At 41.8% G+C, this 23,663-nt stretch overlaps 2 protein-coding genes and 1 long non-coding RNA gene across 5 annotated transcripts in view; 1 reads left to right on the forward strand and 2 right to left on the reverse strand.

Moving 5' to 3' along the window:
• The window catches only part of MAP2K1 (mitogen-activated protein kinase kinase 1), a 37,409-nt gene extending 30,735 nt beyond the window's left edge, over positions 1-6,674 (reverse strand). Inside the window, exon 1 of one of the 2 annotated variants that reach the window (XM_083851255.1) lies at positions 6,435-6,674. In XM_083851255.1, the coding sequence (XP_083707381.1) occupies positions 6,435-6,514 (80 nt within the window). In that variant the 5' untranslated portion in view covers positions 6,515-6,674. Of the gene's footprint in view, positions 1-3,496; positions 3,630-6,434 lie in introns of those variants that run through there. The other variant, XM_083851257.1, reaches the window with a different exon arrangement.
• Positions 6,675-7,431: 757 nt separating this feature from the next.
• Positions 7,432-16,424, reverse strand: LOC310905236. 2 transcript variants are annotated; one of them, XR_014588876.1, is made up of 4 exons: positions 16,292-16,424; positions 15,555-15,725; positions 8,299-14,729; positions 7,432-7,671 (listed from the first exon to the last, which is right to left on the reverse strand). It is a non-coding gene; the product is annotated as an uncharacterized lncRNA (long non-coding RNA). The 2 variants fall into 2 exon arrangements; XR_014588877.1 differs by lacking the exon at positions 7,432-7,671 and having other exon boundaries at positions 14,129-14,729; positions 16,224-16,328.
• Positions 16,411-23,299, forward strand: TIPIN (TIMELESS interacting protein). Its single transcript, XM_083851266.1, has 7 exons — positions 16,411-16,683; positions 17,710-17,803; positions 18,670-18,745; positions 19,764-19,886; positions 20,401-20,464; positions 22,298-22,495; positions 22,645-23,299. Exons 1-7 carry the CDS (start codon positions 16,551-16,553, stop codon positions 22,821-22,823), a joined length of 867 nt encoding a protein of 288 aa, XP_083707392.1. The 5' UTR covers positions 16,411-16,550; the 3' UTR covers positions 22,824-23,299.
• The last annotated feature ends 364 nt before the right edge of the window (positions 23,300-23,663 follow it).

Below are 23,663 nucleotides of genomic sequence, written 5' to 3' on the forward strand. Positions count from 1 at the left end.
TGAAAGAGCTGATGCAAGAAAAGGAGCCTCAGGAACACGTGGGCAGAGCAAGAGGAGGACAGAAGTTCTGAAGCAGCAGGATCTCGCATGTGTGCAATCGTGAAATCACACCTTTCTAATTCCATCTGCAGAACTGCTGTTGTAAAGGGCAGAAAAGGAAAAAAAACTGCTGGCTCCATATTAACCACCAGCACTCTCCTTACCTGTGATATCACTGAAATGCATCATCTTTATTCCCAGTTTATTTAACTCTAATAAACTGATTTATGCTTTCTGAACAATGACCACATCATCAGAATTAAAGTACATTTCCATTACAGTTATTATGCCTAAACGTGTGTGTAAATGTGTAACAAGACTCGGTACTCTTACTTCAGTATTAACTGTCTTACTACCTTCCCTACATCCAGACTTGATAAAACAGCGTTTAGTTTACAACTGAGAACAGCAGAGGTCAATTTGCCACTTGTGTCAGCTTTGTATTAGCTGCACATGCTTACTCATATTTTTTCAGCACATGCTTCTAGAAATAATACAAAAAGTTCGTGCTGCAGGCTTTTACTTTCACCTGTTTTATTATGACAGATCATATGCTCTATTAGCTTAATTATTAAAATGCTATTTCTAATTCAATGAAGGCCCGTGCCAGGCTCAATAGCATTCATTTTAAATCTGCTTAAGTGAGTATGTTTTAAGCTAAATTTGGAGGATTTAGTGAATAACAAAAGACTCAGTTTACTTAGAGTTATCTAGCATTTATGACTGCATGCCCAAAATGCGTTCTCTCATAGCACATGTATTTCTGAGCTTGGCTAATCCTTCATTAGCAGAGAGTAGGGGAGCTTTTTTCTGAAAAAAGCTTTCTGAATTTTTCTTGTAAATATTTACAGGTCTGCAGTAATTCCCTGTACACATTCATTGCGATAGCAATCTTGCCAGCTCAGTCATAAAATTTCAGGACCTAATCTTCCAGAACACGACACGCACACAGAAATCCTCTGAAGTCAAAGGAATCCCATACAGGGGCTGCCTCTCATCAGAGACTATTTGGTTTTAAAAGCAAAGGAAAAGAAAAACAAAACAACAAAAGCAGCGGTGATCCAGCAAGCATTAAAATAAACAACTTGGTGAAAACCTTCCTGTCATTTCATCTAAACTCACATCCAAGAAAAGCGAGCCAAAAAAGATTTACTCTGTGCAGGACAGATTCTGCTGCAACGTGGTCTGTTTGAGAGCAGCTCACCGATCCTGCTGCTCACCTCCCACCACTCCCGTTCTCAATGCAAGCCTCAAAAAGCAAATAAATAAAAACAAAATCAACCTCCCATCCCCACCTACTCCTACGAAGCCCAAACTGAAGTTCCCTTGAGAAAGATGCTGAAAAACATGAAAATTGCAAGACACATCGCAAGCAAGCAACTCCTGGAAATGTCAATACAAATGGAAGTTCAAGCCACTTTTGCGTAATTCCCGAATTACTCTTTGACTATCAAATGCAGGCAGCTGCACTCAGAGGTCATGCCAGCTATTTGGTGGCTTCCTCAATGCAATTTGAACAGGATAAACAGAAAGCAACAAGAAAAAGCTCGCATTAAGAATTGAAGTATAGTTTATGACTGGATTTTGCCAGTCAATTTCTAAGAAATTACGTGTCGCTTTGAGCAGTTCTAAGATGAGGATATGCTGCAGTTAAGACGGAACACATGTAAGCACCACTGGCAACAATTAGGTTCAGAAAAGTTCAGAAAGCCTTCGGACTTTCTTTCAAGACACGTCCTGGGAAGAAATACAGTCCCTAAGGTGGTAAAAACCTGTAGCCAGCACCTTCTTATATTCTCGAAAACCTACTTCCTTACAGCACACTAGAAGATGGCAAATTCCACATTCCACTTTTCCTTTCATGTGTTTTTTCCACATAAAAGCAAAACAGAAACATTCTTTTGCACTGTCCTTAGTGCCAGTCACCAAGAATACAGTCCTGCTCCGCTCGTTCCACATCACATCATACCTTGCTCTGTCACAGCTGAGACTTGCTTGGCACCATCCTCCTGGAGCAGAGGCTGAGGCTTAGGCTCGATTTGGGAGCTAGCAGCTGTTACCAAAATAAGTAAGTAGCTGGGGATTTCAAAATTCTTTAAACAGATGGAAAAAAACCAGACTTCAAATGCGACCACCTTTTCCATATGAATGCTTATACAACACAAAAGCGACACCCTGTTAAGAAGTTTTTAGTCCCAGGCACTTCTGGAAGGTTCAAATGATAGTACCAGAGAGAGTAGCAGTCTTTATTTACTCAGTAAGTAACAAAGCGAGGCTTTAGAGCACTTCTGCTGGTACGTGCAACCGATGGACAGGCAAAACAATCAGAAAACATCTCTTCTGAAAGGAAAAGGTTTAAGCTGCAACAAACTTTAATACACGCTCTTAACTGTAGCAGGAATCTCTTCCACGACAGACAAACGAACTAAAAAACTAATTATAAGGCTCCATCTCATTTTGCGGCTGATTGGATTGTTGCATTCAATGACAAGATGTTGTATCGACTATTTACTTCACTTTTTCTAATAGCATTTTTTAAATAGCCTACATTACATGCCAAGACATTCTCTAGTCACAGCCTCTCATTAAACATTAAATCCATGCCCTGAGATCTTAAATTACCTTTTTTTTTTTTTTTTTTCCTATGTGTATCCTTCTGGACATCGGAATTTTAACCAGCAGATTTTCATCCAATATCCTGAGGTCAGTGGGACACTTCAAAACTCACTGCACAGCGTAACGCATAAATGATAGGTTTTGATGAATAAAAAAGTACCGATTTTTAAATAAGTTTATACTACAGGGCTGTAGCTATAGAACTCTTGCATTTTGTGCCTTCTCAGTCAAAAGCACTTCAGGTAAGGTGACCACACTTAAATACTTGCGTTTTTGATACTTGCTAAGACAAGACAGTGAAAGTCCTATTTTGGCATGGTTTGTAAATATCATACACATAGCCCTTACCTGACCTGGCGTTTACTGGAGTACCTAGAGCACGGTGAAAACTAGCTGTGCGTGTTTTCACTGGCATTTTACATCAAAATAACTCCCTCGTTATAAATGCAACCCTTCCTTCTGATTAACTGTTTTTGTAAAGATGTAATTAAAAGTGACATGGAGGTAACTTTGTTCTCATGTGAACAAAATGCTTATTGTAATACAAAATCTTCAAACGTCCCCTCCTACCTCTTTGCAAAGCGTCTACTTCATATTGTGTGTCTAGTTTGGATTTAAATAAACCTAGAAATTGAGCAACAACTATCAGATATTCAAAAGGATGGAAACCTAAGTTTGAGAGGAAGAGAAAGTGGAGATCTTGTTCTTGTTCCTTTTGGCTATTAAGACAGGGAACTATCCTATCACTTTCAGTCAAAAGGGAAGGAGCATCCCTTTTACTGCATTCAGGTTTCTTTCGTTTTTCTCCCATTTTCTCTGCAAAACCCTTGTACGTGCATACCTGTGCAGTTCCAGAAGTACCAGAATGAAATTAAGCCTGCAGCTGGCCAGCGTCATCGCAGCCTCATTCCGATGATGTAAAGCACCAAGGAGCTCAAGAGCAGCAGCATGGGTTCAGCTCTGGGTAACTACTTCTCAGCAGGAAATGTCAAAAACAGAAGTGAAGTTCACAGCACAGAAAAATCTTGTAATACGTGTTCTCTATTGTCCACTGAGTAGCTAGGGATTTGAAAGGCGCCAGAGAGCACCAAAATACACTGCACGGATTAATAAAGTAATAACTGCATACAACAAGCTACAAATAACAAAAGCTGTTATCAGAGTAAAACAGTGTGAAATTGAATTGAATATGCCATATGCACATATTTAAATTGCAAGTACTCTACTTCTCCTTTATAACACTCTGACGGGATTTTTTAAAAATAATTAATGTGAGTGTGGATCGAGCCTCCGATGCACACTTCTCAACACGCTACCCCTCACCCTACAAGCATTTGCTCGCTCCCGTCAATGAGATCCCAACGCCAAATAAGGATGAAGACAGAGGACACGACAGGCATGGGAAGCAAGACATCCTCAACCACCCAGTCCCTTCTTCTTTTAGTTTTGCCTTTTCCCCTTCCTTTCTGCCAGGAAGTCCAAGTATCACATGCACCCATTCCCAAAAGTATTAAGCTTCAGTATTTTAAAAACTAGCACGGTTATGTGGCTGTTCAGAACGTTACAGAATCTTCTGACCCACAGCTAGAAAGTTCCCGATTTCTGACATAAGATCACTGATGGCCAAGCAGTACCTTTTTGATTTTGTGCAAGCCCTGCCTTTGAGCCTAAGAAACTTCCTTCGCGCATTTACAGAGAGCAATCGTATCACCTCTCGCTCAGTCTTCATGTTACTTAACTAAATAATTCGAGCTCTTTTCATTCTCTCTTGAGAGGTTCACTTCTCTGAAAAAGAACAGGGAAGCAGCCAAGATCATTTGTATCAAAGTGACAGGTTTGTGTATGGTGGAAGCAAATAAGTAGCTGGAGACTCACTCAGCCAAAATTCCATTAAGTCAGGAACAAAGCTTCAGAAAGTGTTAATATGGTAGTCTGCAGCTGCATAACATACTTGAAACACTTGACCATGTATACAGACTGACAAACACCTCTACAGTTGATTTCAAGCACTGACCAGAGGGAAAAACTGCACGGCAGGAAAGAAAAAAAAGAAAGGTTGCAGATGAAACAAACACAAAAAAGGACTGTTTGCAGCTTCATACCAAAACCATTTCCAAATTCTGATATTCTGATGCAACTATGCTTTGCAACCTAAAGTCTTTCACAATGAGGATTTATATACCCTCATCCCACAAATAAATTAATTCTGGCTGTTTAGGGGACAACAGGTTACCGGACTTACTTCTTCTCTAGGCTGCTGTTTTTAAAAATACTTTACACGCCTCTTCGCTTGGCAAAAGCCAGGTATAGGACTAATGTATAATGAAGAGCAAAAGTCTAGGAGACGCATATACCAAATAACATACAAAACAGAAAATGCAGCAAGACTCTTCATTGGCGTAAGCAAGACTCTACACTCCCATGAGTCTCTCTGTACGTTTCCAAGAAGTAAATGAGTATCAGACATCTAAGCAATTTCAGATGAACGCTGTTTCTTAAATGAAGAAATATTTAAGATATGCAGTATTTAATACAGTACTTGATTGGTGCTTAACTTTAGGCAGCACAATAAGCGATAGGTATATCAGATTTATTCCATAAAACAAGACCAGTATGCAGGAGGGATCCCTGAAAACTGTATCAGCCTATCTACAACTGCCTTGAAGAAAATCAACTGTAAGGTGCTATACAGACAAATATAAAAATAACACCTTTCCCCTTTTGATCCAGAGCAAAAACTGTATCTAAGGATTATGATCTGAATATTATGCAATCAGGAATCCCTGCCACAAGATAGTTTTTAAGAGAGCTCACCGTTCAGTTCGTCATCAAAAGACTTTGCTAGAAACATCACAGCGGGAGCTGTGAGATACCGAGTATATTCTGAGGTTAAACGAGGTCTGAGCCTGCGTGAAAATGTGGCAACACCACCACACACGGAACAATTCAGAGCCTGACACCTGTACATCTCAGTGCAGCTCTGTACTGCATATCCTGACAGCGCAGTACATAACTACGTCGGAGCTCTGCTTATGTATCCAAGAAGAGTGAAGTAACCATACAGGGAAAGGAATGCACTCTTCCAACACGCATCTGTATTTCACGCCTCCGTTAGGAGCTAGTCCATCACCTTAGCCTAAAGATGAAGTGGTGAACACAGACCTGTTAACCTCGAGGAAGCTCCTTTTGTAACACTTCACGGTGCTGCCATCGCAATACGAAGCCTAACTACCATGAGTGTGCTCAAGTGCTACTTCGTAAGCAATGCTTTAAAAAAGCATGCCCGTGATTAGCCTAGGCTTACCTTCCTTTATTTTATAAGGTGTAACGCTCATACTAGAGCCAGGAAAACTCAAGAACATCTTCTCCCAGCGCACTCACAGACGTCCCTAGCATTACATGCTAGTTACTGAGAAACAGCTTCGCTGACATTAGCTTAAAGTGAAGGAGGGGATAGATAACAAACAAAACCCATCACTTTTCCTACAAATTCGCGACTCCCAGTATAACTTCTCTGCACCCACGTTTATTAGGAAGGCAGAACTTGGCCCTTACCCCATAATTACATAACCCAGCCATCTGACAGACGCCCCCCACATTACACACGCTTTCCTCGTCCCCCCCCCCGCTCACCCTGCACCCTCCAGCAGCCGCTGACCACCGGGGGGGGGGGGGGGGGGGGCCGTGAGGGCGCCCCCCAGGGGCAGCCCCCCCATAACGGCCCCGTTCTGGGACCCGGCCCCGCAGCGAACCCCCCCCCCCCCCCGGGCCTGACTCACTCGGCGGCGCTGGTCCCGTTGACGGCGGAGCCATCGGGCGCGGGGTTCAGCTGGATCGGCCCCGGCTTCTTCTTCGGCATGGCGGCCCCCGGGCGGCCCCCCCCCGGTGCCCGGTGCCCGGTGCCGGTGCCTCAGGCGCTGCCCGGCCGCCCCCGCTCCCCCCCCCCCAGCGGAGCGGCCCCGAGCTGGTGCCGGCGGCGCGCGCTGCCCGTGCTGAGGCCGCGCCCTTCCTCCGCACCGCGCCTGCGCGAGCCGCCCCCCGCCCCCCCCGGGAGGGGAGGCCAGGCAGGGGCATGCGCGCTTGCGGAGCGTGAAGTCGCAGAGGAGCTGTGCCCTCACAGCGCTTTGCCCTCACTTGGTGGGAGGGGCGGGGGGGAGCGCAGGAGGCCCGGGGGCGGGGGTCCGAAGGTCCCGGGAGGGGTTCGGGGGTCCCGCTCCCCCCCGCTGCCGGTTTCCCTGCCCCGCCTCGCTCCCCGTGGGGAACACCACATCGCTGCCGCCTGCAAGACCTTGTTCACTTTAAAATGATTTAACTTTTTTTTTTTACAAACCCAAACCAGTTTAAAAGAACTTCATTTCTAAACCCCCAAACTCCCCATTTCTTTCGTTCCTTTCAAACCCCAGCTGCAGGCGGCCGGGGACGGCGGGCCGAGGCCGAGGGCTTAGCGAAAGCCTCACGTCTGCTTCGAGGCTTGGCCAAAGTTTTGCGGGTTCTGTGCTGCTGGTGCTGCTCTTCTCCTTTAGAGAGCTCTCACCACGACCACGTGAAGCAGCTCCGTGCAACGAGCCCCAGCATCTTCCCCGCAGAGCAAACCACGGTGCTAAGGCGTGTTTTGTGAAGCTGTTTGTTTATCTCCCTCCTTAATGCACCCAGACACGGGAACTGCCGTATTTATAATTACAACAAAAACCTCATGTTGGGGTACTTGCGGCTGCTGATTTTTTTTTTTTATTTTTTATTTTTTAACCAAAGTGCCTGCAGTAAAAATGGAAAAGGAAACTTACACTCAGAGAACAGTGAGTTATAAAGAGCAGAATGAGTACGAAAACACAAGGCCAAAGGTGTTATTCTCGCTTCTCTGGACTGTTTTATTTTCTGTAGCTGCTAGGAATGATCAGGTTTGGTCACAGGCCTTTCATGCTTAATGGGATCGTGGTTTTGTGCGTGTACGTTTCTGTGAAGTTCTGACTCACATCACTGTTTGGGGGTTTTTGTAATTGCATTAGTTTTGGCAGCCTAAAGGTAAAACAAAAATGTTACTTTCCAGGAGCTCTCTATCATATATTGGCATACAGAAGTGAGATATGGCTGAGACAGTATGCTTTATAAAATAATAGTAATAAAAAAGACAAGGTTGTATATTGGCATTGTATGTTCTGAACACACTAATTTTTTAGCAGTTTTAAACACAAGTCCTGAACTAACAAAGAACAAGGCTACAATCCTATTCCACGGAGGGAACAGTGTGTCTTGTATATGGGTTGTTTCAGGGAGAAATACACCAAAAGAAATATGAGGTTAAAATTCCAGAGAACTAAAGCCACCTCGTTGCTGAAAAAAAGCTTCCACCTTGGGATATAAGCTGAGTGCTACCTCGCTTTAAAATCAGCTTGCTTCCAAACATCTACAAAGCACTGCCACACAGCAATGGAGGAATGCAAACCAGAGCGCTAAGAGCAGTGGGAGCAGAGGGACGCTGCTGGGGAAGCGGAGGCAGTCGGGTGGGGTGGGGACATGGGGGTGTCCTGCAGCGGCGGGGCCAGGTGCGGCGGGTACACCTCGTATGGCTGAAAGAGTGTGGCTCTGCCTGACGCACCACATTTACAGCCCGGGACGTGCTGACAGGACAGCAGCTAGCCTTACCTTCAGCAAGAGCTGAGCACCCTCGCTCCTGTCCATTGGTGATCTCATCTGGCGTAAGCAAAATTGCTTTACAGTAATGAAAGTCCATATTCTTCAGCCACAATCAGCCATCCCTCCATGCCAGTTCTCTTCCTGAGAAGGAGAATTTAAAGATTCTGGTCATTTACTTGTAGATCTCAAGAGGAAGCAATAGAATATTGGCGTGCTACCTACGGACCTATCTGGATCGACAGAGTTGGCTGGGTATTCCATATGTGCGGAATACCCAGCCAACAGCTGAATGATTGACATACCTACTGAAAACAGAGGTTTCAGTATGGAGAAATTCTGAAACATAGCAGGAAAGAAGCATGCATCACAGATCACCCTAGCTGACTGTAGTCAGAGTGAATTCCGTAACAAAACTTACACTGGAAATACTTTGTATGAAGAAATGTCAATTCCACGTTTTACTGTTCTATCATTTTCAAAAGTAAAATAATCAAAGCAGTCATTAATGCTTTTATAGAAACTGAAATTATGAACAAGGTACGTTATATATTATGCAAAAATGCGATATTGTTCCTAACTTCTTGCGCATTTTTAAAATAGAAAAGATTGAATTATTATTTTCACAGGTGTGCTATTCACAGACATGGTCCCTCCATCACATTGCAAACACTAAGAGACAGCTCCCTCCTCTGGAGCACGTTACACTTGCATTGCAAGCATGGTCCCGTGGAATCTTGGAAAAATGATTGAATTCACACATCTGTTTTGGCCCTTTGACCTACAGACAAAACAAGGGGATTTTTGAATTGACTGAATACAGAAATAAAGACGCGGGTCTCTGTACTGATACCATACAGAACTGTTTCTGTGCAATGGTTCTCCATGAACCGCTTCTGTGATTGCTCTCGCCATTGTTGTCTTCCACGGGCACTCCTGGAACCTTGCAGAGACCTAAGAGATGAGTGACCCCTGGGCTTTGTTGAAAATGCCACAGAACACCTGCTTTGTCTTTTGTTGTTGTTTATAGTCAATAATGGCCCTCATGCTGATCTATACAGGCAAAGTATTCTTTCCTGAACGCCCAATTTTCCTGTGTATGATTATATAGTACATTTGAAATGTTTCAAAATTCTTATAGATTGCTTTGAACTTCTGTAAAACAAACAGCTTTAACTTCAGTAGATTTGCAACCGAAACACAAGCGTATTTTCCAGCCCAAACCAAAACATGTTTTGGGAATTCAAACATTCTCGGTGGGAGGAACTGCATTTTGCTTTCTGAACAGGTGTTTCTGAAGGTGGATCCCACAGGAAAAGATAAAGAAAAAATATAAGGTGGTGTAATCTCTGTGAATGACTTCTGAACAGGCAGGCATTCTGATCGATTGATTCTAGCACCACTGGAAATAAATAGAACTGAAATATGTCCCTGTGAACAGAAATGCATCAAAGGAGCTTCTCTTCATTACTACTTTTTTCCGTCATGGAACTACCCTGCCAAATTTTGTCTAGTTTCTTGCAGGAAAAAGAAAATGTGATTATTGGATACATTAATTGCACCGCTGAATTACCCCTATTTTTAAAACTTGATCGCCACAAAGAGATGCATATTTTACTGCCAGAACAGATGCGTGCAAACTTTTATTTGAAAGATTTAATACTTTGTAATCTATTTAGTGGCTAACAGAGCAATTTAAGGAAATAACTAGTCCCAAAAGCAACAGAATTTAAGAAGCCTGATTCAAATTTGAATGAAATTAGTCTACAGGATCAAAAATTATTAGAAGGCAGCTGACAGACATACTTTCTTTCAACCAGCCAGAGATCACGGTCTTTCTTGCACATCTTACTTTCTTCCAGAAGCAGAGATTGAAAAAACCACTTTGGATTGGAACACTATCTGAAATGTTGAGTAGTGTACCAACAGCTTAAAAATTAACGTTTAAGATGACTGCATAATATAAAATTTAGATTATAAACAAGTTATAACCCACAAATATCTGAACATTTCTCCTTCTGTGAGGTCTGATCTCCCACTAACACAGCTACCCTGGTACCAATACAGCCAAGGGCTCACTGGATCAGGAGCACTTTTATTGCATGAACAGCTTTGCCGATATAAAACCCTCCAAATGTAGAAGTAGCCAATCATCCATTTTACGGATTTTCTCTGCCATATATCATGTGTAACATAAAACAGGAAATGAGGCGTTTAAAATAAATAAAAAAAAACAAAGTGCTAATTTTCAGCACTTTCTGTAATTAAATAACACTATTTGATACAAAAACAAACAATGCCTCTGTTTCACCCCAACTAGAAACCAGAAGTATTTTCTAGAATTGAGGCAAGGTTTTCTTTTTTTTTTTTTTCCCCTCTGGCTTATTATTTTATCAGCATGTGTCTGCTTATTCATTTTCTGGGGGGAAAAAACCAATAATCAATGCCTGCTGGCATATGCTTTTCATTTAATTAGGAACCTAGGAGTGGAAAGAACCACCTAGGACATCAAATCCAACCTCCAATTAAACATTCTTCAAAAATATTGATTAATCAGTTGCATAAATATGACAGGTTTTATAACACTGTACTCCTCTACAGAGATTGTAAATGATCTTCCACTTTAACTCTTGGATAGTATTTTTTATACTTCTCAAAGCACTTGTTAATATTCAGTACCTACCTGTTCTGGGTAAGACAAAACACCCGTCACAGGACAAAGCTCTGCTCATATAGACCAGCTGACGTGGTGAAACTGTTAGCTCTAGCAAATTCAGCTGCCACTACCTAAGAATTTAAAACCCAATTATTTCACATACAAAAAAAAAAGCATTAAATATTAAGGAGAACATTGAAGTGAAAAGATGCGTCACACTAATAGTTGTAAGTTTGATATTCAGGCTACACTCAAAACCTAATTCCTTTGTGGATAAACATTTTTAATGTAGAGGGACTATTAGTTCCAATATAAAGAGCTCTCTATATAGAAATTGGATTTTCAGTAATTTTATGACATCTTTACAGTGCTTGGGTTGGAAATCAGCAGCACTTGATCTATAATAACTAGAGTATCTCTGTGTGTATTTTTCATACTTTGTATTGAGGAAAGCGGTCGTATCTAAAAAGTTCAGAAAAATGGATTGAATGCCAATAAATCCATCAACATGTTTACTATATTATGTGTACTCCTGACTATAAAAGATGCTCCTGCATTTGGGAATACATGTTTTAAACACGGTTAAAATCATATTGACTAAAGGGTAATACATTTATGCTTTAAATTGAAAGTCCTTGTAATTGATTTTACTGTGTTAGATGGAATACATTAAATTAACAGGTACATTACCTACGTCAAATTTGGAGAGATACCAGAGAAACCCAGTTCCCTTAAGGCACTGTCATTGACTTCACTCCTTCTGCTCCATGAAGCTGTCAGGACCTCAGCCCCTCAGGCCACAGAATCACAGAATCGTTAAGGTTGGAAAAGACCTCCAAAACCATCTGGTCCAACCGTCATCCTACCACCACCGTCACCCACTACCCCATGTCCCTCAGCACCATGGCCAACTGTTCCTTGAACACCCCCAGGGATGGGGACTCCACCACCGCCCTGGGCAACCCGTCCCAATGCCTGACCACTCTTTCTGAGAAGAAATTTCCAACCTGAACCTCCCCGGCACAACTTGAGGCCATTCCCTCTAGTGATTCGCGGAAGAACTCTACAACTCAAAAGCAAAATGGGTTATAAAGTAGATACGTGGTTTATTTCGGTGCCGGGCGTATGCAGGATAGCTCCCAAAGGCATACGCAACAATTCGCTCACTCGCGTTCTCTTTTATCCCCTAAAATATTACATATGCATTGTTTCGCAACACATCTATGCATATGCATTTCCTAGCTCCGCCTAGCCCCGCTTCGTATGCTAGTTATGAGTCCTTCTGCGTTTGCGTAGCACGTATTAAGCAATGAGTGTTGTCTACATATCCACTCTTAATCAATCGCCCTCTAATTTCTAACCCCATGTCTCAGTCCCCCCTTTTCTAGAAAATCTAGTAAATTCTTTTGCTTAATACAAAAATTCTTCTTCCCAATCTCTACGATACGTATCCCTCAATGCCTTGCCATGTACTTTTGACAAGGAAGTTAATATCGCCATTCGTTGTAACATTTTCCAATTCCAAACAAGTATTACAAAAGACAATACTAAACTTATACCAACTAATATCAATAAAACAATAATTGGGTGACACAATGTGTTCAAAATCCCAGTTGCAGTTGGTGACCATCCAAAGTGTGCATCCCACCAGTTGTGATTTGTGTCTTGTTTTACTCTTTGCAGAACTCTGCTTATTTCCTTTGTATCATGATGGACAGTGATTAGAGTCTTCTCTCTATTTTCCTGAATGCCTTTCAAAATTTTGATCAGGTCTTGGTGTTTAACTAATTGCTTCACTAACGTGAGGCTCATCCCAATAGGTGTAGGTAATAACTTGTGATACATTGTGTTGTTAGACTTGATTAACTGGTGGGATACCACTGGTGCCATATATAGAAAATCACACCCGAAAATTCTAACAAAGTTACAAATACAAAAGTTAGAGTGATTTTTGCTAGGGAGAGTTATATTTTCCTTATCTACTTCTACAAAAGCACAAGCAGTTCTTAAACACACACAGCCTTGACCAATATATACAAGCACAGTCTTTTGACTGGTATTTGGATGAATTTCAAAGTGGCAAACACCTTGCTCAGTGTCAAGACATACATCCCGAGCGTCAATTGTGCTGCTCTCACAGATAAATCCTTGTTGTTCCCAGGTAGCACATGACTCCAGATTTACAGTCTGCCATTTCCCATTCACCATCCGTGCCCATGTTCTATGCTTTGAAGGATAAAGCACTGTCTCCTCATGGTTTAATCCTAGTGCAACGATGGGGTGGATAACATAAACTGTGGCATTATGTATAGTAATCACAAAGGCAGTAGCCATGTTAACAGTGGGATCATAGGTAAAATTTACCAGAGTCCACCAAGATTGGAACTTCCTCTCAAAATCATTGGCATTGTCCCAAACAGCCTTTCGGACTTCAACCGGGAAAACGCCTTCACTTCCTTCCCTAATGATCAAGGCAGCTGTTGCCTGCATCCATAGCTGTGCTTGCATACAACTAAAAGCTAAAGATACGTTATCTTGAACCATACTAAGTGCATCTATTATTAGTTTGTGGTCTTGGTCTTCAGCCTTTTCCCATCTCGGTAATACCTTTGAAACCTGCCTTTGCCTAGTTGCCAATGCCAATAAGGATGATTGTAGGGGCTGTTTTAGTTTTGTCAAATCACTTGTTGCAGTGGCCAGCTTATTCATTAATATTTCCCAATCAATTCCATTTAAAACTCCTAATCCTGTTCCTAGCATTCCAGTTAAGTCTCTTCGCGTCCTGCCCCTGAGGTGTTCTTGCTTTTGTAACCATGTTGTCCAGCCTTCAAATGATGTCTTTAGGAAAGGAGAGCAGGCTGGTTGAACTTCCGAGATGTTAATTTGCATTAGCAATTCAACACGCTTGAGAGACCATTCTGGATTAAATAGCAATTGTTGTTGGCCTGTGTTAGTTACTAAATATGGGCCTGTTTCATAAATTTTGGGTTTAAGTTTGGTTTGGATTTGGGCCACTTGAGTGCTGGCATAGGTTGTAGGGGGCTCCACTGTTGTAGGAAGTACAGCATATATTGTAAAATTTAATATGAGGCCCTCGCCCTCCTCAATTTTGAGCTCTTGGCCATTATTAGTCCAAAAACAGCTAACTACTACGGTCTGTGTTAATATAAAATTATACCAACAATCTAATTTACCTGGGCGGATACAACCTTCTTGCTGGCCACTTTTGGAAATCGGTTTTACTAAAATCCCTGTTACTTTCTTGTGGGTTGTTCCATTAATCATTTGGCACCCTATTTTAATTTCGTCCCCTGCGGTTCTTTGGTGTATCCACTCTTCTCCTAATTTTTGCCATTGTGATAATGTATGTAAATGGTCACCATTTGTTTGCCACATAACCACAACTGCTAATTTTCCATTAATGCTCTTATCCTCCATTGTTACGGCTTCGGACCAAGGCCACTCACCATTCTCTGTTATCATAGAGGCACTTTCCAATTCTTGAATCACAACAACAACAACTATAAGCCACGCAAATAAAACAATTCTGTTAACTAAATTTCTGCAAACTATATTACTAAATATTCCTGACCGTAACGTCTTCATTTTGCTCGAGTGAGCTTTAGTTTCAATTCACTGTCACCCAGTGTTACTTTCCAGGGGGCTTCTGGGGCTTTCTCCACTCAAGAATGGCGAATCCAGGCACTCTGTTCCTTGATCTTAATTGCAGTGAAGGTAGTAAGGAGCACCTGGTATGGTCCTTCCCACTGTGGTTTCAACGTTTTCTCTGCAAGACATTTAACATATATATAATCTCCAGGCTGTATGTCATGCACCGGTCCATCCAGCTCTCTACTCTGAGTTCCAGCCACATGTTTTTCTATTTCTCTAAGTTGTTTACTCAAAGCCACCATATAGATAGTCAGCATCTCTTCCCCAACCTGGGGAGACATTCCCTTCTGGACCCCGTATAGTCTCCCATAAAGCATTTCAAAAGGACTTAATTTTTCTTTAGATCGGGGCTTAGTCCAAATCCACAGCAATGCTAGCAGGAGAGCTTGGGGCCAGGGCAAGTTCTTGCCCTAAGCTTACAAATTGTTGTTTGATCAAATGGTTCATTTTCTCCACTTGACCACTCGATTGAGGGTGGTATGGAGTGTGGAGTTCCCAATCTATGCCCAAATGCTGACTAGTTTGCTGTACTATTTTTGAGATAAAGTGTGGCGCCCTGTCTGAGGACGTGGTGGCTGGAACTCCGAAGCGCGGTGTTACTTCTTGTAACAATACCTTGGTTACCTCTCGGGCTTTGGCAGTCCTGATGGGGAAAGCCTCTGGCCATCCTGAAAAGGTATCTGTTAACACCAGTAAATATCGATACCCCCCTTTTCTTGGAAGTTCAGAGAAGTCAATTTGCCACTGTTGCCCGGGCCCACGGCCTTTTCCAATTTGACCCAGTTTTAGTTTGGCGGTATTTTGGGGGTTAGTCTGGAGACAAAGATCACATTGTTGAGTTACTTGAGTACTCCTGGTGTGCCTTAATGTGTGACGTCTCTGCGCGATTTACCAGCTGTCCTAACTATAGGGGTCCCCCCTTTTTATACAAAGTACATACCGTTTCTCCGTGGTCCAGCAGGTCATTGTCTGCCCCTGCAGCGAGCGGCCAAGGAGTGGAGTTCCTCCAGGGAAATTCTCCTGGTGTGCGCCACGAAGCCTGCGGCGCAGCCGATCCTGCAGCCGGGCAGAGAACGTCCCACCTGGGTTGCCAAAATGATTCGCGGAAGAACTATAACTCAAAAGCATATAATGAGTTACAACGTTATAACTCATTTGCATAACTCAAATGAGTTATAAAGTAGGTATGTGGTTTATTTCAGTGCCGGGCACGTGCCTTTGGGAGCTATCCCGCCTGTATAACTTTATATATGCAGGATATATATATGTTTATATATAACTTTATAACCCATATATATTTGTATATAACTTTATAACTCATTTTGCAGTTGTATTTAGAGTTCTTCAGGGAATCGCTAGTCCTATCACTAGTTATCTGTGAGAAGAGGCCACCCCGGCTCCCCCTGAGGGATCTGCTCCCGCTGTTTCTGGGCCCCCAGCCCGAGGCCGGCCGCCATCTCACGGCCCCCCCCGTGTCCCTCACAGCCCGGACACCAACCGGCCGAGCTTTGGGCTCCCAGAAGGCTCAACGGGCGTTCGCACGGGGAATGGCCGGAGACCTGTCCCGAAGCCCTCCCCCAGAACCAGAACATCGCGTAAGGCTCCATACCTGCTACGTTAAAATCTTAAAACGCTAAACCCCTTCCCGGGGCGCAACAGCCCCCAGCCGCCCCTCACCTGAGGGGCAGCGCCTCAACGCCCAGCCCTTCCCCTCCCTTTCCTCTCAGCCTTTTGGCGCCAAAAGCAGCGCAGCAGCCTCCGCGCATGCGCCCTGCCCCGCGGCCGCTCTCCTCAGGCCGGGGTCTCGCGACATCGGCGGCTCTCGCGGTGCCTCCCCTCAGCGGGTACCGCGCTGAGGTACTCGGGCGCTGGGCTCTTCTGCTTAAACGCTGTGGTATTTCCTGCAGGAGGAGAACGGAAACGTTCGTTTTTGGCCATGATAGACCCTTTGGAGAACAACTTGTTCGATCTCCCCGACTACGAGAACACAGAAGACGAAAAGTTTCCGCCCCTCCCGCCCCCCGCCTCTCCGGGGGCGGCCGGGGCTGACTGGGCTGAGGCTCGCGGAGGTAGGAGGGCGCCGGGAGCCTCCTGGGCTGGGGTGCTCGGAGACCGGTGTTAGGGGGTTGTACTGGAGTTCGCTGCGTAAAAATAGTCCTGTATAGCTTTAAAAAAAAAAAGTACTCAATTCAGGTTGAAGCTGCGCTTGATTCTGTGTATTCATACTTGTGGGAAAAATTAATTTTTGCAGGTTCCATGAAAGTATACACACGCACAGGAATGTCGAACGTAGCATTCCAGCTAGAATTTGGTAGTTTTTGTAGAATGTATGACCTAGAAAACATCCATGGCACTTCAGGACAGTAGAACAAATTATTTGTATTTGAGGAGATCTTAGTGTAATCCAGTGTACTGAACAAGCTAATAGAAAGCATAACGACTTTATTTTTGTTATTATTTATAATAACATATAATATAATTATGAGTAAAAGTAATGTTAAATACATGTTTTCCTTGGTCCCTATTATGTCTATTCACTAGAAAGGATCAGTTTTGAATGGCTACAATTCTTTGATATATGAAAATGAGAGTTCTAACTGAACTTCTGATGAATTTCTGATGTTCAGAGTATCAAAATGTTAAACAAGAAATCAGTGTAATAAATAACTATTCATTCTGAAATGTGATGGACAGTGGTACCTTGTCCGCTGTAGTCAAGCGTACACACTAGCCCTAGTCAAAAAAACATGAACTTTGGTTTTTAAAAGGCACCCAATTGTGTTCATACGTAACCTCTTTATTTTTGAAGGCTGTACTAGAGTTCTAAAAGAAGTTCTAAAACTAGGTTGGCTGAAAGAGAAAACTTTTCCTTTGCTAGGAAAGTTGATTCTTCAGAATAGTAAGATACCTATTTTTGTACCAGACTTGTGTGAGAAGGTAGATGAAATATGCAAGCATTTATTTGGAGTACTATTGCATTGGAATGCTTGTGACTGTTGCCCTTTAGATAGGGCAGAAACTTAAATTTTATGTAATATAATTCCAGTTGATGCCATTTGTGCTATGTACTTACAGTATGTTATTTTCTTTATTAGAACCAGATGGAAACCAACAGTCACAGACGAAGGATTCTTCTGCAGCTACACGGAAAGCAGTTAAAAGATCAGTACCTAAATTAGATGCTCACAGGTATTGTTGCATAATGTTTCTTTGATGAATTTGGTGTATGGCTGTGGTGTAATAATTAAGGTTACAGCAATATCTGCTTGGTCATAGCTGAGTCAAATATCAAGGATTTTGGAGATGAAAGTGGTGGTGTGCTCTTTCTCAAGCTTTTATTCCATGCTTACCTATATAATGCTACTGTTATTCTTAACTTTCTTGAAGTCTCCTTGGGACTTAGAACGTAACTAATAATTTTGTTAATAGATAGTAATTATTCATGCATAGGACTCTTCCAGCTGTATCCTCTTTATTTTGCTTTAGACCTAGTATTGTGGCTTTCTTTGTTTCCAATGTGTTTCAGAATAAATTCTCAGTATAATAGTGGCTGTAAGGTTAAAGTATGGCTAACACCCGTCTTACTTACAAACTAGGTAAACTCCGTGTAAAGGATTTTAGTATTTTCCTTGCTTTTATCACTAAAACTGTTTTAAGTTCCTTATGAGTGACGGAAAGCATCTGAGCTTCCAATTTCTTTCATTTTAAAGATAGTGATGAAGTTATTCACTGATAACACAGGTGGATGCTTTGATCGTGTTTCTAACAAGTTTTACTTGGGCGATGTAGATACTAGAACTGACCGTTCCATTTTCTTGCCGTGTACCCAAAATCAAAAAGCAGCTTGGACTAGGAATATACGTAGTGTGACTTTTGAAGAAAGTCTCATGTCTTACAGCAGTCTTTATTGTATTTCCTGTGTTTTCTTAATGGCTCCTGATTCTGCATCTCTCTCAAATAGAGCTCTGTAGCTTTAGTCAATATAAGCAATGTGGATTTTTGTTTGTTTTTATTAAAAAAGAAAGTTGGTTTTCAAATAACTTCACCTGTTACAGGTTAGTTTCAGAAAGAGGACTTCCTGCCTTAAGACATATGTTTGACAATGTAAAGTTCAAGGGTAAGGGGCATGAGGTAAGACATAATGAACTTTTGAGTTATTTCCTGGAAGATCAGTTTAAATTGATAGACTGTTGCCTTTCTGATGTGGGAAGGATTGATATTAATCTCTGGTTAGCCAGTTATGTGCAAGGGGGCTTTCTAACAGTATTTGGGTGTACCCTGCTGGGGTTTGTAGTTATAAGCTTAAACAAAACCATACAAGACTACTTAACAAAATAAATGTTTTGATATTAAAGCTTTTTGCCTCTCCTTCAAAACTGGAATACCATGTCTATGACTTTCTGTATTGTCCATAGAAAGAGGTGTTGGGAATTGGAACGGGCTTATAAGACTTGTTAATATATCTGGAATGTCTTACCTTTTTGTTTCGTGATCAATTTCCTCTGTAAGTGACAGTCTTCTGGCTGTTGTGACGCCTGCATTCAAAAATTTGGATGTTAAAAGTGTATGACATAGCAGTATATTCTCTACAAACTGCTTTATTGTCTTGGATATGCTTAGCATACAAGGAGACTGCTGGCATGCTTGCAAGAATGCCAGTGTGTCTCTGGTTTACAGAAAACACTTATGGTATAAAATTTCTTTTTACAACTGGAGGCACAGAGAAGCTGGACAATACTTCTAATCTGAGCAAAAATCTTTATCAGATAAGGTTATTTAGGTGTATGTTTTTCTGTGTGTTCTAAATATCAAAATAAATACCAGCTGCTCCCCATTAATATTATTTTTTTAGATTGAGATCACACCTAGGTTGCTTAAGGGCAACTTTTCAGAAGCTATCAAGTGTTTCACGATATATGCAAATGCTTTCCCTGAGCTCTTATCACTGTTTTTCTCATAGCTTGAAATTGCACTCACAGACTTCATTATGGGAGGAATGATTACCCAAGCGTTCATATTACTTACATTTTCAAGAGACTTTCAAGCTGCAGGTGCTTAATCTTTTTAGAAACATAACTATCATGTTTACTTCTGCACTCTGCTGACTTAATCAACTTCTAACAGCTGGATATCTTGTTTTATGTTTAAGGCAGAGGACTTGAAGACACTTATACGACACATGGAACACTGGGCTCATAGATTATTTCCAAAATTGCAATTTGATGATTTTATTGACAAAGTAGAGTCTCTGGGAAGCAAAAAGGAAGTTCAGGTATGTATTGTTCCTGTCAGTTTGTCTTCGTGCAATAGTGTAAGGAACAGGTTTAGAACAATTATACGGCAAAAGAAAATATAAGTTATACATACTGCTTAGGTGTATAATGTTATTTAAATTAATTTCTCTCATTCTCTCATTTTAAAGAGTTGTTTCCAGTATTTGAAGTATTTAAGGCATCTGACATTTAGATATAATCTTTATTTAATGTTTCAGAGAATCTGCTTCAACTTTTACAGGGCATCTTTACCAAAGCAATTTGCTGAAGAGTTCTGGAACTCTTCTAATGTTTGAACCTGCAAAGGAAGACTTAGGAAGAATGCTGCTTCATTTGGCTAGGTGACAGATTAAAGGCTAGGAAAGCAATCCACAGCATTCTAACAGACAATGAGGGGAATATTATTTTAGAGTAACAAAATGTAAAGAGAAATTGCGAGTACTATTGAAAACATACCAACATAACACGAAAGATTTTGTCACAGGTGAAATATTAATTTCTCTTCATTTTCAGACCTGCCTAAAACGGATTAGACTTGATCTTCCTATTTTATCTGAAGACTTCACAAGTAATGAAGGTATGCTTGTTACACTGTTAGTTCAGTGGTTTAAAAACTTTCTTCCCCTCTTATCGACCAGAAATTAATGATACATTTTTTTATTTTAGAAGAAATTCTTGAGTGGTCCTCTATTTTAAAACCAGGCTTCTGGTGAGGGGGGGGGGGAAAAACAAGCTTCTGTGAGACTCAGAACTACAAAACTGAACTCAGACTGAAGTGCTTTCTGTAGATACTTAGAAGCGCATGGCATAGAGGAAGGAAATGAAAAGTGGGTGTTACTACTGGTGGTGTTAGCCACATTCTTGGAAAAAAAAGAAACCCAGAACTGCAATTATCAAATAAAGATACTCATGATTTTTATTTTAGTCTTATGAGTGTGCAGTCTGAAGAACTCTTGGATCTTATTAGTGTCAAAATCAAGAATTCATTATTGTCTTTATACTACCAGCTCTTACAGCGGAGTTGGGATGTTGAGTCTTCTATAGGGAAAGTACTTACTAATGCGTGTGGGCACTGATGCGTGTGTCGGTCTTGCTGTATGCCTATTCAGTGTTCTTTCTTCTGATATCAAAATCTATCCACTTAACAAATAGATAATTCAGGAGTCTCTTCTACTCAGGTGATGACTTTTAGATAAGTCAGAAACAAACAGACTCTTTTAAAAAGAGGGAGCGGAGTTCACGTAGTCATTTGAAAGAAAGTTCATTAGCGGAAATGAGAGTTTTATAGCCCTTCCTATGGTCTGTTGCAGGTGTTGTTTTTTTTTTTTTTGCTTTTACTCTGTGAAGTAAAAAGCTGATTGCTCTTGAAACAATTATCTACCTGTTGTCTGGTTTGTGTTCACACCTGGGGGATGAGTTACCCAATGCTACAGCCTTGCCCTACTTGTGGGTAAAACCGTGGGGGTGGTTAATGCTGTGTGGCTGTCTTTGCTGTTGGCTGCATTTGCTAGAAATGGAATGCAGCCGTAAGCAGCCACAAATAGTGAAGTAAATGGTTCCTGCCGACAGCGTCTGTAGAGTTATCAGATTTTTCTGTGCGATGGTTCCATACATCTGTATTTCAGTGCAGTGCTGGTGAGTTCTTGAACTGTGTTAGCCAGTGTACTGCTACAGCTGGTCAGTCCTCAGCTGAAGAACTCGAGTTGGTGTCTTGTGTTTTGAAATAAAAACTCAATCTAGGGTATTGTATTTAAAAAAAAAAAAATCTTGTCAGCTAACTTCTCTGTTCATGGGCTTAAAGTACTGCGGAGGCACAAGCATACTTGGCCTCAGGCACTCTTTCAAAAGAGTGCCCTGCCTTCTCTGTTTGTGGGTGAAGTTTTGTGACAGAATTGGTCTGCCTCCATTTTGTATGTGTTCATCTTAGCAAACGATGAGTAAATATTCTGTAATAGCAGCACAGTGAACTCAGCTATTTAATGTCTGTGGTGAATCTGATTCCTGTAACTACTCCTTCCACTTTCCAGAGGGATGGGAAGAAAAGTATCTGGCCTTTTGGTAAGAACAGCTTGAATTTACTGTCCCTTCAACCATCAAGCACGGCTTACAATTGCTAACTTAGTACCCTGAGCTGTACTTCCCTTAAACTTCAGTATTCATTACTGAAGTGTGTTTGGGTTCTTCTGATTTTGTTTTATATCTTGGATATCAGAAATATGGACCTAGACAGAAGATTGCAAGTTAAAACTAAATCACAGAATGATCTTCATCTGTTGTAACTGTTTTAAAATGTAGAATATAATCAGAAATTATTTAAAACGCTTTGACAGATATTTAGCAGTAGAACTTTGTGTTCAAAGTGCTGCTTTCTGTCCCTCCTCACCCTTTCACTCCTTCAATTTTTATCCAGATGGTGGAGGTGAAAGCAATGGACTGGATACAGCCAACGAAGAAGTATATCCGTGCTCTGGGAACGTAGGAGACCTTGATTCTCTGCCTAGTACAACTCTCACAGAAGAGCAACAACAGCGGATCAAGAGGAACAGGCAGCTGGCCTTGGAACGTAGGCAAGCGAAGATGCAGTGCAACAGCCAGTCGCAACACAACGGTAAGAATTCTGACTGAAGTGTTAATGTAATAAGCTTAGACAGCTGAGCTCCCGAGTCAGGAGACGTGATTCGGGTGACAAACTGCAGTCATTAAACACACAGCAGCAGCGCTTTCTCACTGTGGGCCATTTTGTTTTTCTTTTAACAGAGCTCTCTCCTAGTTACCCAGAAGAGGAGGAGTTTGATACCCCTATTGCTCAGGACCTGGCTGGTGTCACAGAAGACCCTCAAGTTACTGTGCCCACGGTTGCTGTTACAGAAGCTGAGGACACAGATACAGAATTGGAATGTGTCAGTGAAAAGCAGAGACCTTTTCCCAGCCCTTGAGTGACTTTCTTAACCTGGTGGGGTGCTTCTGTTAAGTACTACCACTTTTATTGAAAAGCTGCTGGCTCTTCACACTCCGTCTCCAGAAGCGCAGGGAAGCCCTAACCGTGACGCCTGCATGGTTGGGCAGAACTGTTTTCTTCACACTGCCGATGAATTGCTCCCTATGCTGGCAGACAGGACACCATTCTTCATCCTAGCAGCATGTGGGACTTCTTTTGTTGTTGTTCACTGACATTGTTTAGGAAATGTTAGTGAGTTTTCTAGCCTACTCTGACCTTTTCTTACGGTTGATGTCAAACTGAACAAACCGAGATGTTGAGAGGTCAAGTTTGTATTCAGGTTTTTAATGGAAGATACATAACAGGAGAGTTAAGTCTGAACAAGCATCCTGTTTTTTTTAACTCACTTATCAAGTACCTGTATCTTGTTCTTACAAAACAGAAGCTATTAAATTTCAGAAGTCAAACTTGAAATTCTTGTATGAGGCTGTTACACTACAGGCACTCAAAACTTCCCCCTCCCTGGTGCAAGTCAAACATCCTCTAGACAAGTACATCTTACGGGACCATAGCTTGACAAATTAGCTATCTTTCTTCATCTAATCCTGTTCTCTAACTTGAAGCTCTGTTTCATCTTCCTTTTACAATGCTGTTTTTGCCTCTTACGCAATAGCAACAGCCATAAAATAACCTTTCTGTAGAATGAACAAGAAACTAGTCCAAAGTTACCAGCGTTATGGTAAAGCTCTGGGACTGCCCTCTCTAGTAGCATGGGGTAGGCCTGTTCAGAACAAGCTGGATTTATGAAAGTTGAATTAGGACACAAACAGCCTTTACA

Source organism: Anser anser, assembly GCF_964211835.1.
Source record: "Anser anser genome assembly, chromosome: 10".
NCBI classification, from domain to species: domain Eukaryota; kingdom Metazoa; phylum Chordata; class Aves; order Anseriformes; family Anatidae; genus Anser; species Anser anser.